The sequence below is a fragment of the Staurois parvus genome, unplaced genomic scaffold, assembly GCF_062004578.1.
Source record: "Staurois parvus isolate SC_StPar_1 unplaced genomic scaffold, SC_StPar_1.0 ptg000105l, whole genome shotgun sequence".
In the NCBI taxonomy this organism is placed as follows: domain Eukaryota; kingdom Metazoa; phylum Chordata; class Amphibia; order Anura; family Ranidae; genus Staurois; species Staurois parvus.
In genome coordinates this window covers 4,174,187-4,187,697 of record NW_028317901.1, presented here as the reverse complement: position 1 = coordinate 4,187,697, position 13,511 = coordinate 4,174,187, and the positions used below count along the sequence as shown (strand labels likewise).

General features: G+C 40.3%; 1 protein-coding gene across 3 annotated transcripts in view; it reads right to left on the bottom strand.

Moving 5' to 3' along the window:
• Nucleotides 1-8,190: 8,190 nt before the first annotated feature.
• PKM (pyruvate kinase M1/2) overlaps nt 8,191-13,511 on the bottom strand; it is a 38,065-nt gene continuing 32,744 nt past the window's right edge. For all 3 annotated transcript variants that reach the window (XM_089671408.1, XM_089671406.1, XM_089671407.1), the window contains exons 10-11: nt 10,048-10,229; nt 8,191-8,721 (exon numbers count right to left, since the gene is read on the bottom strand). In XM_089671408.1, the coding sequence (XP_089527534.1) occupies nt 8,615-8,721; nt 10,048-10,229 (289 nt within the window). In that variant the 3' untranslated portion in view covers nt 8,191-8,614. The remainder of the gene's footprint in view (nt 8,722-10,047; nt 10,230-13,511) is intronic.

Below are 13,511 nucleotides of genomic sequence, written 5' to 3'. Positions count from 1 at the left end.
CTCCCTCCCTTCCCACTTTTGGAAAATAATTTTTTGGGGGGAGTTGGTACTGGGTTTTGACAGGTTCCCACTTCCTCCCAGATTGCCTAGGTGATCCAAGCAGAAGTTCACACCGACACCCCCCTTCCCCTTTGCCCACAGCCTTCTGGGACAGGTCACAGGTCCAAGAAGACTTTGGAACCATTCACAAAGCTTGGCTCACGCTTGCGGCTTCACAGATAGTTTCCCGTAGTAAACACGCCAGTGCCGGGGACCCAAAGACCAGTAAAGAACTGACCCAGGTGAGGACACCACTGGATCCCTGGACAGATAAGTACCCTATTATCAAAAATCAGCAGCTACAATATTTGTAGATGCTTTTAAATTTTGGGGGGAGGAAACCGAAGCTTGTCTTTTAACATTTTACATTATGTTTGGTACATACTTTAATTTTTATATTTTACTTTCAACCTGGGGGGCTGAACAAAAAAAACTGATAGCTGTACCAAGTGCTGTCTCTCCCACTGTGCCTTTGTGTTCTGACAGAGGGACTCCCCCCCCCCAACACAATAGCTGTGAGTGCTGACTGGATGCTGGTTTTTCAGCATGTCCCTTTGACAAAATCCAGTCCTTAGACTAGCTTTTGTCGGGACAGCTACACACGTCTGAATGTCGGAGAGTTCCTGCTGATCCGGCTGATATTTGGACCGTATGTACACAGCTTTAGGCAGGCATATCAGGCCAGATACTTTGCAAACTCATTACTGTGCTCCCTAAACCTACAAATAATCTGATGGTGTGCGTGAACTATAAACCAATATCTTTACAAAATATTGACAATAAAGTTCACCTGTTCACGAAAAGGTGAATTAGCACCGTACACTCTCCCCCCGTTGTACTTCCCTCCATGGATGCTGAGCTGCCAGTGCTCACCACAGCAGGTGCAACAGTCTGGGGACCTTGTTCATTATGGTGCATGTTTGTTGGTAGTTTCAAGCCACCCTCCTCATTTAAACAGATGTAGAAAAAGTATTTGATAGGGCAGGCTAGGGTTAGCTAAAGGCCATTTTGTGATATCTACTTTCAGCTCTAACCAGATTTAGCACCCTCTTGAAGATAAACTTTGTCAAGTTAGAAAATGTAACCCTTACCCTACCTGCAAGAGAGGTTCACCTCAACAAACTAAGATATTTTGTCATTTTTCTTACACCAACCACCTCTAATCTATTGGCAGCTACCTACATTTCCCTCTTGGACACCATTAGAGGGACCTGCACCATTTGTCATCCTTATATCACTCTAGGTTACATTGTAAGTCTGACTGAAAAAAGACAAGTCTATCTAGTTCAACCATAAAAAAAAAAGTTATAATCCTATACCCACAGTTGATTCAGAGGAAGGCAAAAAAAAACCCAGGAAGGCATGATCCAATTTAATCCTGCAGGGAAAAAAATTCCTTCCTGATCCCGAGAGGCAATCGAATATTCCCTGGATCAACTTTACATATAAATGTTAGTATCCAGTTATATTCTGTGTATCTAGCAAAAAATCCAGGCCTTTTTTAAAGCAATCCACTGAGCTGGCCAGAACCAACTCTTGAGGGAGTCTATTCCACATTTTCACAAATTCTCACTGTGCAGAAACCTTTCCATATTTGGAGATTAAATCTAATTTCCTCCAGACGTAAAGAGTGCCCCCTTGTCTTCTGTGATGACCTCAGGGTGAATAACTCTACACCGAGTTCACTATATGAACCACTGATGTATTTATACATGTTGATCATATCCCCCCTTAATCTCTTCTCAAGAGAATAAATTCAGTTCCTCTAATCTTTCCTCATAGCTGAGCTCCTCCATGCCTCCTATCAGTTTGGTTGCCCTTCTCTGTACTTTCTCCAGTTCCCCAATGTTCTTTTTGTGAATTGGTGCCCAAAACTGAACTGCATATTCCAGATGAGGTGTTGCTAATGATTTGTACAGGGGTAATATATCTCTCTCTGGAGTCTATACCTCTTTTAATACAAGAGAGGACTTTGCTCACTTTAGAAACCGCAGCTTGGCATTGCATGCCATTATTAAGCTTGTGATCTACCAGAACTCCCAGATCCTTCTCCACCAATGATTCCCCCAGTTGTACCCCCCCCCCCCCCAATATGTATGATGCATGCATATTCTTAGCCCCCAAGTGCAGAACCTTACATTTATCACCATTAAACCTCATATGCCACATAGTTGCCCAATTAAACAGTGCATTGAGGTCGGCTTGTAAGGACATTATTCCACTGCACAGCTGGTGTCATCTGCAAAGACTGAAATTGAATTTTTAATCCCAGACCCTATATCATTTATAAATATATTAAAAAGGAAGGGTCCCAACACTGACGCTTGGGGTACACCACTAACAACCCTAGACCTGGTTGGGTAAGATGTTGTGGTTAATGTACTACCCAAAGTCTTATTTGTCTTTCAAATGTTACCATAGGCCTCCTTTTCACTACTCTTCATTTTTTTTGGAATCATGCAAAACCATGGATCTCCAGAGAGAATGGAGGGCTTGTTCTCCTAAACACTGGGCCTTATTATCAGGCCAATACCATTACTAGAATAATTGACTGGATAAATGGGCATCAAGCTAAGAGATGGGTTGAAATAGAATTCCAACTGAGTGCCTAAGACTTAGACCCCTTTCACACAGGCAGACTGATGGGGTCCGCCTGTCCCTTTTTCAGATGGACTGAATCAATTTACTGACCTATATGGAGTGGCAGATGTAAACGGACACCTGCCTGCATCCAATCAAAACAGACAGATAGGGATCCCATCCATCTAGTGGATCAGATGATAGTCAGATGACAGGCGGTCCGTTTACATGCAACTATCCATAGAGGAAAGCGGGCTGTGTCTGCTCTGCACAAGCGGAGAGGACGCAGACCTGTCATCCACCTGCTCGGTGGGGATTAGCAGACAGGTTCCCCGCTGAGCAGATGGATTCGCTGGTATAGTCTGCCCATGTGAAAGGGGCCTTAAACACAGAGCTGTGGGTTCCCTCCAAATACAGATCCCTTACACTTTTCCTGTTATGTTATCCCTAACAATTTGGGATTACATGGTAGCAATGGCATCTTAACTGGCCACCACTCCCACTTCTGGATCAGCTTTTAAATCTTTGCCAACAGTTACAGGCCCCAGTAACTCACAAAAGATGAACCAATAGAGGTATACTTAACTGACATATTTCATATTTTCCACACCAAAGCTGCTCCATTCTTTTGATGAACTTAATCCTTTTTGAGACTTTTTTTTTGTCATTGTATGGACCTCCAAACAAATGTATTGCTCAGTTGTTTAAGTGGGATTTGTTCCATACTCACAATATTTGCCAAACAATACGACCTAGGTTGCCAAATGTCTGATGATCAGAAGCAAAGAATCCTACAGATCTCTCATATACATATAACTTTTATGTTGTGTAAAACAGAAAAAAAAAAACTTCTGTCTCATACAAGACACCTAGAGTGTTACAACTGATTATTACATCAATCTCCCCTAATGCTCAGGAGGTTGTGGTGATGCTGGGACTAATGCCCACATCTGATGGTTTTGCCCAATAATTCAGAAATTCTGGACTATGGTGACCTTGTTTAAAAACAGCCCTCATTCTATGGGTGCTACTATTCCATTAAGCAAACCAAAAATCTGATAAACATGATCTATTACACCTTATATACATAATGCAGCTAAATTCCTAAGACACCAATCACACTAGCGGTTTTTTTATAAGCTCAAAAAATGCTAATAGCATTTTATGCCAGGAAGTAGTATTGTTTAATTAGTGTTTAGGCGCATTAGCATTTTTAGTTACAAAAATAAAAACAGTGTTTGTAGTGTTTTAGGAGCATTCACCATTTTATTCTGATTGGAAAAAGCTCCCAAAAACTGTTTTTCTACTCCTAAACACTGAAGCTTGAAAAACACTTCCAGCATAAAATGCATGGACACAGATGATAATACAATTAGCTTCTAGGAGCAGAAAAAAATGCTCAGAATAGCTTCTAGGAGCTTTAAAAAAAACAATGCATGGAGCCTAATACCTTTGTTCTGGAAACCATTTTCTATCTCCTCCACAAAATTCTGTTTTCAGAAAATAGACCAGGTTCGCCTACTGGAAGAATTAACGCACTACTTCAAAATATTTATTTGTTGCAAGATATGGGCTCGTTAAACAGCTTTCTAAACAATACTATCTTACCTGTACCTCTTCATGATTCATACTGCTGTAGTGTCTTTTATTCTACATTTCCCACTGGAACTGGGCACATTTTTGTACTAGACCTTGTTTCCACTTCTGCACCCCCCCCCCCCCATCCCCCCACTTTTTTTTTTTCCTCTCCCATATACACCCTACCCATTCCCCAAACCTCCCGCCAGCAGTTATGTACTTGATTGTACATCTCATACATCAGAATATGTCCACTCATCAATGTGGAGTATGTTTAATAGTGTGAACAATTGTATCAATCACAGAATCCAAGTACTGCTGAATTACTGCACCTACTCTGCCTCTACTTGTATGTACTACTACTAAAATATTTTTCACCTTTGTTGCATGATATTTCTAAGGCTGGGCTTCCCTATTTTGACAACAGTGGACAGTGCCTGGGTAATGTGTGTTGAAATGACCAGTTATTTACATCTTCTTTAAAAGTCTGCTTTTAGAGTTCAGTATTCTATTCTTTACACAGCTCTCAAGTTGCACTGGCCCCTACTCATGTTACATAGTGATTCCCCGAGAGGCGATCGGATATTCCCTGGATCAACTTTACCTATAAATGTTAGTATCCAGTTATATTCTGTGTATCTAGGAAAGAATCCAGGCCTTTTTAAAGCAATCCAAACTAACTCTTGAGGAAGTCTATTCCACATTTTCACAGCTCTCACTGTGAAGAAACCTTTCCGTGTTTGGAGATTACATTTCTTTTCCTCCGGACGTAAAGAGTGCCCCCTTGTCCTCTGTGATGACCTCAGGGTGAATAACTCTACACCGAGTTCACTATATGAGCCACTGATGTATTTATACATGTTGATCATATCCCCCCTTAATCTCCTCTTCTCAAGAGAGAATAAATTCAGTTCCTCTAATCTTTCCTCATAGCTGAGCTCCTCCATGCCTCTTATCAGTTTGGTTGCCCTTCTCTGTACTTTCTCCAGTTCCCCAATGTTCTTTTTGTGAATTGGTGCCCAAAACTGAACTGCATATTCCAGATGAGGTCTTACTAATGATTTGTACCGGGGTAATATATCTTTCTCTCTGGAGTCTATACCTCTTTTAATACAAGAGAGGATTTTGCTCGCTTTAGAAGCCGCAGCTTGGCATTGCATTCCATTATTAAGCTTGTGATCTACCAGAACCCCCAGATCCTTCACCATTGATTCCCCCAGTTTTACCCCCCCCTAGTATGTATGATGCATGTTTTTCCATCAGTTATCCATCTAAATCCTCCAGTCTTTTCTTCTCAGGGTAATAAACAGACATTTTCAATACAATTTGACATGCTAAATATTATTTTTACAGCAAACACAGCTAGGGAGGTAGACATACCCAGATAGACCATGCTTTAGGAGTTACTGAGCTGGGTTTTTTTTTTTATTATTTTTACATAGTTTCTTTAAGAGCAATGTATTATCAATCTAAAGGGCTGTGGGTGGAGCTGGGCCTAGCTATTCATCAATAGGGGTGAAAGCAGTAGTGATGTAACATTCTTTTGCTTCTGCTGTGTGATGAGACACTTGGCTAACAGGACTGAGATTGAGCTCTGCAGTCACTTTTGCAGCAGTTTTCTTATTCTGGGTCACAATCCTGTGCAATGTCCTTTTGTCTCTTTCGGTTGCTTGACAATGTCGACCGCACTTATGCTTATCAGACGACGGTTTCCCGGAAACTGTATACGCTGTCATAACCTTTGATGCCAAACCTCACGACATGGCAAATAAATTGGCAACTTCAGTCACAGAGGCACCAGCTAAGCAGGTGCCAACAGTTTACCCTCTTTGAAGCTCAGTAATCTCTGACATGACTCCGTACTACTTGCAGAGCATGCAGTGAATGACGAAAGTGAGGCTTCCCACTTGTTAGCTAGGTGTCTCATCACACAGCAGACGCAAAAGAATGTTACATTACTTCTGCTGTCAATGTAAAACATGTTGTCACTTTCACAATTGCAAATCATGTAGTGTTTTAATTTTTTTGTCTAACCCCTGTACCTAACTAATGGTTCTACTGGTTTATAGTCTGACTGTAGTACTTTAAATTTACCTTTGTGCCTTTAAAAAAAAAAAAAAAAAAGCACAGTGTGGTCATAAAATACACTTTCATCTTGTAACATCAGCATATATAGTAATACAAACAATAGTTATTTTTAGCAATCCACTATACTGTAAGTTTACTTTAACCACTTGCCCTCCAGCAGATTTACCCCCCTTTATGACACTGCACTACTTTAACTTACATTTGCACACTCATGCAACACTGTACCCAAATTAATTTTTTTTTCACACAAATAGTGCTTTCTTTTGGAGATATTTGATCAACCCTTGGTTTTTTTTATTATATAAATGAAAACAATAAAAAAAAAAACAAAAATAAAACAAAACATTTTTTTACTTTTTGCTATAAACCATACCCAAGAAAAAAAAAAAAAAAAAAGTTTCACCCTGCAAAGTAATATCATAATGTGCTAGTATGCATTGTATACGAATACATTATGTGAAACTTACCCTAAAACGAAGCACTCCAGCAGCACGACAGAGCTTCCATCTTCACCTGTTCTTTCCGGGTTCCCAGGCTGCAGCTACTTGAATGACTGAGCAGCTGATGACATCACACAATTCTGAAGGAATGGCACAGGTATGTTATTCCTTCAGAGCGCATGCATTGGTGTCACCAGCTGCAGCTCTGTAGAATATCTCCTAAATGGTGCATGTTTAGGAGATACTGTATTCATTACACACATACATATACACACACACACGTATATATACACATATATACACATACACACACAGGAATTTTTTTTATACTAGTAATGGCGATCAGCGAGTCATACAAAGCAGTGTGCTTCCACTGTAAAGCACAGACACAGCTTACTGTGAAACAGCACACAGTTAACCCTGTGATCGCCCCATGTTAACCCCGTCCTGCCCAGTGCCATTAGTACAGTGTCAGTACTTTTTATTAGCACTGATCACTGTATTGGTGTTACTGGGGATGTCAGCGACACCAAGTCAGTTCCCCCCAGTTTCAGAATGCCCGCCGCAGTCCCGCTATAAGTTATTTATAACTTGCCGCCATTACTAGTATAAAAAAAAAAAAAATCCATCCTAATATATACCGCCATTTGTAAACGCTATAACTTTCATGTAAACCAATTAATTTACACATATTGGGATTTTTTTTTAGTAAAGACGTAGCATTTTGCCCTACATTTATGACAAAATTTGATTTTTAAATTTTTTTTACTGGACATGTTTAATAGCAAAAAGTCAAAAATATAGTTTTTTTCCTCGAAATTGACAGTCTTTTTTTGTTTATAGCGCAAAAAATAAAACCCTCACAGGTGATCAAATACCACCAAAATAAAGCTCTATTTGTGGGAAAAAAGGACATAAATTGTATTTGGGTGCAGTGTTGCATGACCGCGCAATTGTCAGTTAAATTAACGCAGTGCCGGAACACAAAAAAATGGCCTGGTCAGGAAGGCGGGTAAATCCTCTGGAGAGTAAGTGGCTGAGGCCCCTCTTTACAATAATGTGATACATATGCCAGAGAAGAAGGGTTTTAATATGTGTAACTATTATATGTGTCCTGCTTACAATAAATAGCTGGCCCCCATCTGGAATGCAAACTTTCAAGCATGAAGAAAACCTCTGGGGCTGTCTGGTCACAGAATGCCTGAAGCCAAGTGGCTAGCTTTTGATGAAAGTAAAACCATACCAGTTTTGCTGTAGGCATTACTAATAATGACCACAAGGATGCCACTATTACAAGTTCCGATATTCTATAACTAATGCAGCATCAGGTTTGTCAAAAGGTTTTGCTGGTTGGACTGAAAAAGCCCAGAACATTTCCATGGGCAGCTCCACTGTACAATTGCAATCGGTTTTTGGAATATTTCACACGTCGTATATACAACAAATGACAAATATGAGGCAGAAGTGCTCAGTAGCATGATTTTATTAAACACTAAACTCAGCACACTGCTGACTGGTGGATTACACAGCAGGAGATGAACCTTCCCCTAACCACACCACAATCTACGCAGCTGCCCAGAGAAGACACACAAAGGATACTCATACTGAACACCATAGAGGGACAGCAGGAGAGGAGTGTGAACACATACAGCACTAAAATGTTTCCCTAAGGAGTAAGCAGCACATATGGAGTCTAATGACTATTAGGGAGGGAGTGTGACGAGCAGCAGAACAGTGCTATGTACACACACACACTTAACGCCTCTGTCCCGCACATAGAAGATGGGATTTACAGGTGCAGCCACAAGTGTGCTTATGTAAAGGGCAAAACCGTTCTAAGTGCAGATAAAGGAGTGAGGTGAACGAGAGCTGCAGGAAGATGATCAACTTTAAGGAACTGGTACCACACGCATAGTGTTGGTGAAACCGGATCCTGGCTGCCAGCCAGTTAGAACGATGGCACAATCGCCAGTCTTGAAGAAACCACGGGCTTTACCTAAAATGACAAAAGAACACTGAATGCAGATATGTACATACACAAACATAAACTGGCACCAACCCCAACTAAATCTGGATGCAGTTCTAGCCTATTACCTGTGCCGACACAGATTACATTAGTGGTACCCTCAAATATTTTTTTTTATCCCGAGTTCACATATGTGCAGGGGCGGTTTTGTTCAGCAGTTCAGGCATGAATTTCTGACACTTGAAATTGCGACTGAAGCTGATTAAAAATCGGACCCTGCTCTTTAAAAACGCAATGCGGCTGGCCCACTCAGTAGAAAGCCGGTTTGATTCACATGTCATGGGAATTGGAAGCATTTCAAAACACATCCAATTTGCATATATATGAACTGGGGCTTGAGTACACCGTTTGTTTGGGTATAAGAGACAGGGGTGTACCAAAATTGAATATTTTAAATTACCACTATACAAGGGGCAAATGTGTGCGCATTATATATGCATGTTCTGCTTCTGGCTTTGCAGGACTACACAATAGTTCTTCACTTCTACTACCTCCTAGATTGTAAGCTCCAAGGAGCAGGGCCCTCCTATCCCTCTTGTATTGAACTTTATTGTTGCTGTATTGTCTCCCCTTATATTGTAAACTGCTGAGCAAACCTTTGGCGCTATATAAATCCTGTATAATAATAATAAACTTGGGATAATTATAAAAGAAAAAAAAAAGTTGTCCATTGTGACCAACCAAATACTTTGTTTTTATCTTTTAATTTCTGAAAAATTAAACCATCAGCCACCAATAGCAACATCTTAATATATCTTTAATAAATAGCACCGCCAGTAAGCCTGCTCATTGAAAGCTATGTATTATCCAAAAGCAGAAATTTAGCTGAACACTTATCAGGTTAACCTTTTTCAACAGAACCTTTGAGATAATTGCTGTACTTATTGCCTGGCTGTTAGGTCTACCATCTGGCTTCAACACTCTCAGCCTAGGTTCACATATATACGGTATGATTTTGATGGCCGAATGAGGTGCAATTTTGTTCATGCAGTGCAGGTGTGATTCTAAAGTGAATTGTTAAAGTGAATCAGGCTAGAAGTCGCACCCCCACCGCTCTAAGAATCGCACAGGACCCTCTTAAAGAAAAACAAAAAAACGCACTGCAGCTGGACCGCATATATGTGAATGGCAAACATAGAAAACTATGTTATTAAACCTGTTGTGCAATTCAATGCATTAGAAAAGGCATGTGTGTAAGTCAAGGCAAAGTTACTAAAAATTGTTTAACAATATTTTCACCCCCCCACTATTTTTATTTATGGCGCAACTGTGATTTTATTTTGTTCCCTGACTTACCAATATCCATGGCGAAGTTCACCCTGCGGTCCACATCCTCTGCCCAGGCCTGATGCACTGGCTCCTTGTATAGTACAGGGAAGATACCACGGTACAGATGTGCTTGACGGGCTGTCTGCCCATTACGAGTCACAGCTATGATTGGAGCACGTGGCCTATACCTGGATACCAGGTGTGCAGATCTGCAAAAAGCCGGCGTTAACACATAAAATAAACAGCACACTATACAGAATGCTGAATATAGCAATTAACCCTGTAAAAGAAACATTGCTTGTAAACCCTGTTGTCTAAAAGCCCATTTCAGACAGTATGAACAGAGTCTGTTACAGTAACGCATGTTTCAGTAGGGCAGCCCCTTCATTTTGATAGGCACACTATTAGGTTTTAAAAGACAGTGTACCAGAATGCAGAGATCTGTGGATTGTATTCTAAAACTGAACATACATTGCTGTGCACTGACCAGGTGCCATTCAAAAAGGGCATTAGACTTACTTTCAAAAATTACAGTAATACATGCATTTTCGATATACATTAGGGTAATAGTCTGAATTGGTCCTTGTTTTTACAATAGACCACTGACTTACATCCTATTAATGCTGTGGTCATATTCATTTTTCATGACAAAGCATTTTTTGTCATTGTGAACTTAAAGGGTATTTCTACCTTTACACCCCCCCAAAAAAATCATGAATTCTCAACATACTCCCCACTACATCAATAAACTGATGTATCAATCTGTACACAGCCCTGGAGGCTTTTTAGCAGCAAAATGCTGGCAATGGCTAGCAGTCACATGACAGAGCTAGCCAATGACCACCAGCCTCTGCCAGCGTTATGCTGCTATATAGCCTCTGGATCTGTATATGAAGTTTAAAAGTGTACAAAATCAGCATGCTGGCTGACCTAAGAAAGGGTATTGAGAATTAATTTTTCTTTTTTTTTTTGGTGTGGGGGTAAAGATCGAACTATACTTTAAAGCCGATCTCCAGCATTTGTTACACTTTACATAGTTCATCTGGTCCAAACAAATTATGTCCCGCACCAACATGCGAGGCCACTGGATGTGCTGTATAAACTGTATGCAGCCAAGGCTGCATAGAGCATACACCACTGTGTTCCGGGTGCGAGCCAAGACCTTCCTATCCTATACCCGGAACACAATAGTGGCTGTCTGAGCGGCACTCAGCCATTCATAAAAAGCAATGTGTTCTATCAGTGAATACAGTTTCCTCTGATTGGCTGAGTCAGAGAGGCGGGCCCATGATGTCACAACCTCTGACTCATCCAATCAGATAAAGCTTTGTATTCAATGATCAAATACATCACTTTCTATGAATGGCTGAGCTCCATTCAGACAGATGCTATTGTGTTCCTGGTATGAGACAGGAAGGTCTCAGCTCGCACCAGTAACAGTGCTGTATGGAGCCACAGCTACATACAGTTTATACATCACATCTAGAGGTCACATGTTCGTGAGGGACATAGTCTGTTTGGGCCAGCTTGGCCCAAACAAACTATGTAAAGTGTAACAAAAGCTGGAGATCAGCTTTAAAGTAGAAAAGTCATCACAATAACGTACCTGTTAAATGTTTCTCTCCCCTTCGTTCTGCTTATCCCTGTATACATTTTTTAATAAATTGTTTTCTACATTTTTGTTTTAAAACATTCTTCAATGCAGTCACGTGACCATAGAGAAAAACAAAAGTCTTCAGAAAGCAATTCATTCGAAAATGTATACAGGGAGGATCAGAGCAAAGAGGAAGAAGAGTTAACAGGTAAGCAATTTCTGATACTTTCTTTTACACCTTTGCTTCAAAAAAACAAATTCACATAATTTTACAGGCAAATAAAGCATGATGTATTTAGAACTACTAACAGTCAAAATGCTGAGCTGACCACCCAAGACTGCTTCTGCAGCTAGGCAGACATGAATGTAGAGCAGCTGACATCTTTGAGTGACAGAATCACAAAAACATTTTGATGGGTACTTTACATACTAGTATAGAAACAGGCATCACTGAAAACGCTTTCTGCCTTCAGTTTGCACCTGTGCACTATATCATGCACATATATTGCTTAGATGTAAAAAAGGGGCCAAGAGAAACCTGTACTAGTACCAAGGCTGTCACTGCTGACAAATGTTCCTTTCCTGCCAGCCTGTAGCCTCAATATAGTCTCTGTCTGACATAGAACAAGCTAGAAAAGAGTAAACTCGTGCCTTGCATAATTATTCTATGTTCAGAAATGCAAAGCACTGAAGCCCGGCAGCAAGCATTTTCAAATGAGTTTAGCAATGGCAGCCTTCATACTCTCCGCACTTTTTTCTACATGGGAACAGGAGTAATGTTCTCAATCCATGGCTCCAGACCCGGTGCTCACATTATGAGCCTTTCAATGCCTCTACATGACACAATGCACTGGAGAAAAAGTCAGCACCCAGGTAGGTCAACAAAATGAGGTCTTCCTTCATTAACCACCTGCCCTCCAGAGGATTTACCCCCTTTCCCGACCAGGCCATTTTTTGCGATACAGCGCTGTGTTACTTTGACCGACGATTGCGTGGTCATGCAACGCTGTACCCAAATTAAATTGCTGTCCTTTTTTTTTTTCCGATGGTATTTGATCGCCTCTGTTTTTTATTTTTTGTGCTATAAACAAAAAAAAAAGACCAACAATTTTGAAAAAAAACAAAACTCAATAGTTTTGACTTTTTTCTATAAAACATATCCAGTAAAAAATAAAAAAATAAAATTTAGTCATGAATTTCGGCCAAAATGTATTCTGCTACATGTCTTTGCTGAAAAAATAAATGTAAAATGTATTGGTTTACGTGAAAGTTATATCATCTACAAATGGCAGTATACTAGAATTTTTTTAAAAAAATTTTATACTAGTAATGGCGGTGATCAGTGACTTATAGCGGGAGTGCGGCAGTCATTCTGACACTGGGGGGGGAACTGACCAACTGCCACTGACATCCCAATGACACTAATACAGTCATCAGTGCTAATTAAAAGTACTGACACTGGGCAGGAAGGGGTTAACATCTGGAGCTATCAAAGGGTTAACTGTGTGTGCTTTACTAGGGAAACATTCTGCTTTGTATTGCTCTGCTATGCGATTGAATAAAGGGAGACCCCATTTTCTTGACCTACCTGGGTTCTGACTTTTTCTCCAGTGACTTTTTTCTACATGTTCAAATATACTAAAAATTACCCCAAAATACCTTTGGTGACAACCCTAGCCTATGATCCTGCAGCAGGCTTTTATCTCAAAAAAGGAAAGGATAGTGAATCAGTAGGACATGAGAACCAAATACCTTCAGGTTTACTTTAAAAGAGACATTCCAGAATGAAAAAAAAACAAAAAAACACAAAAACAATCATCATACAAACCTAGGTGGATGCAGCATCAATCCATACTGCATCTGTCCCCCGCTGCCTCTAAAACAGAGAACTGAGTGA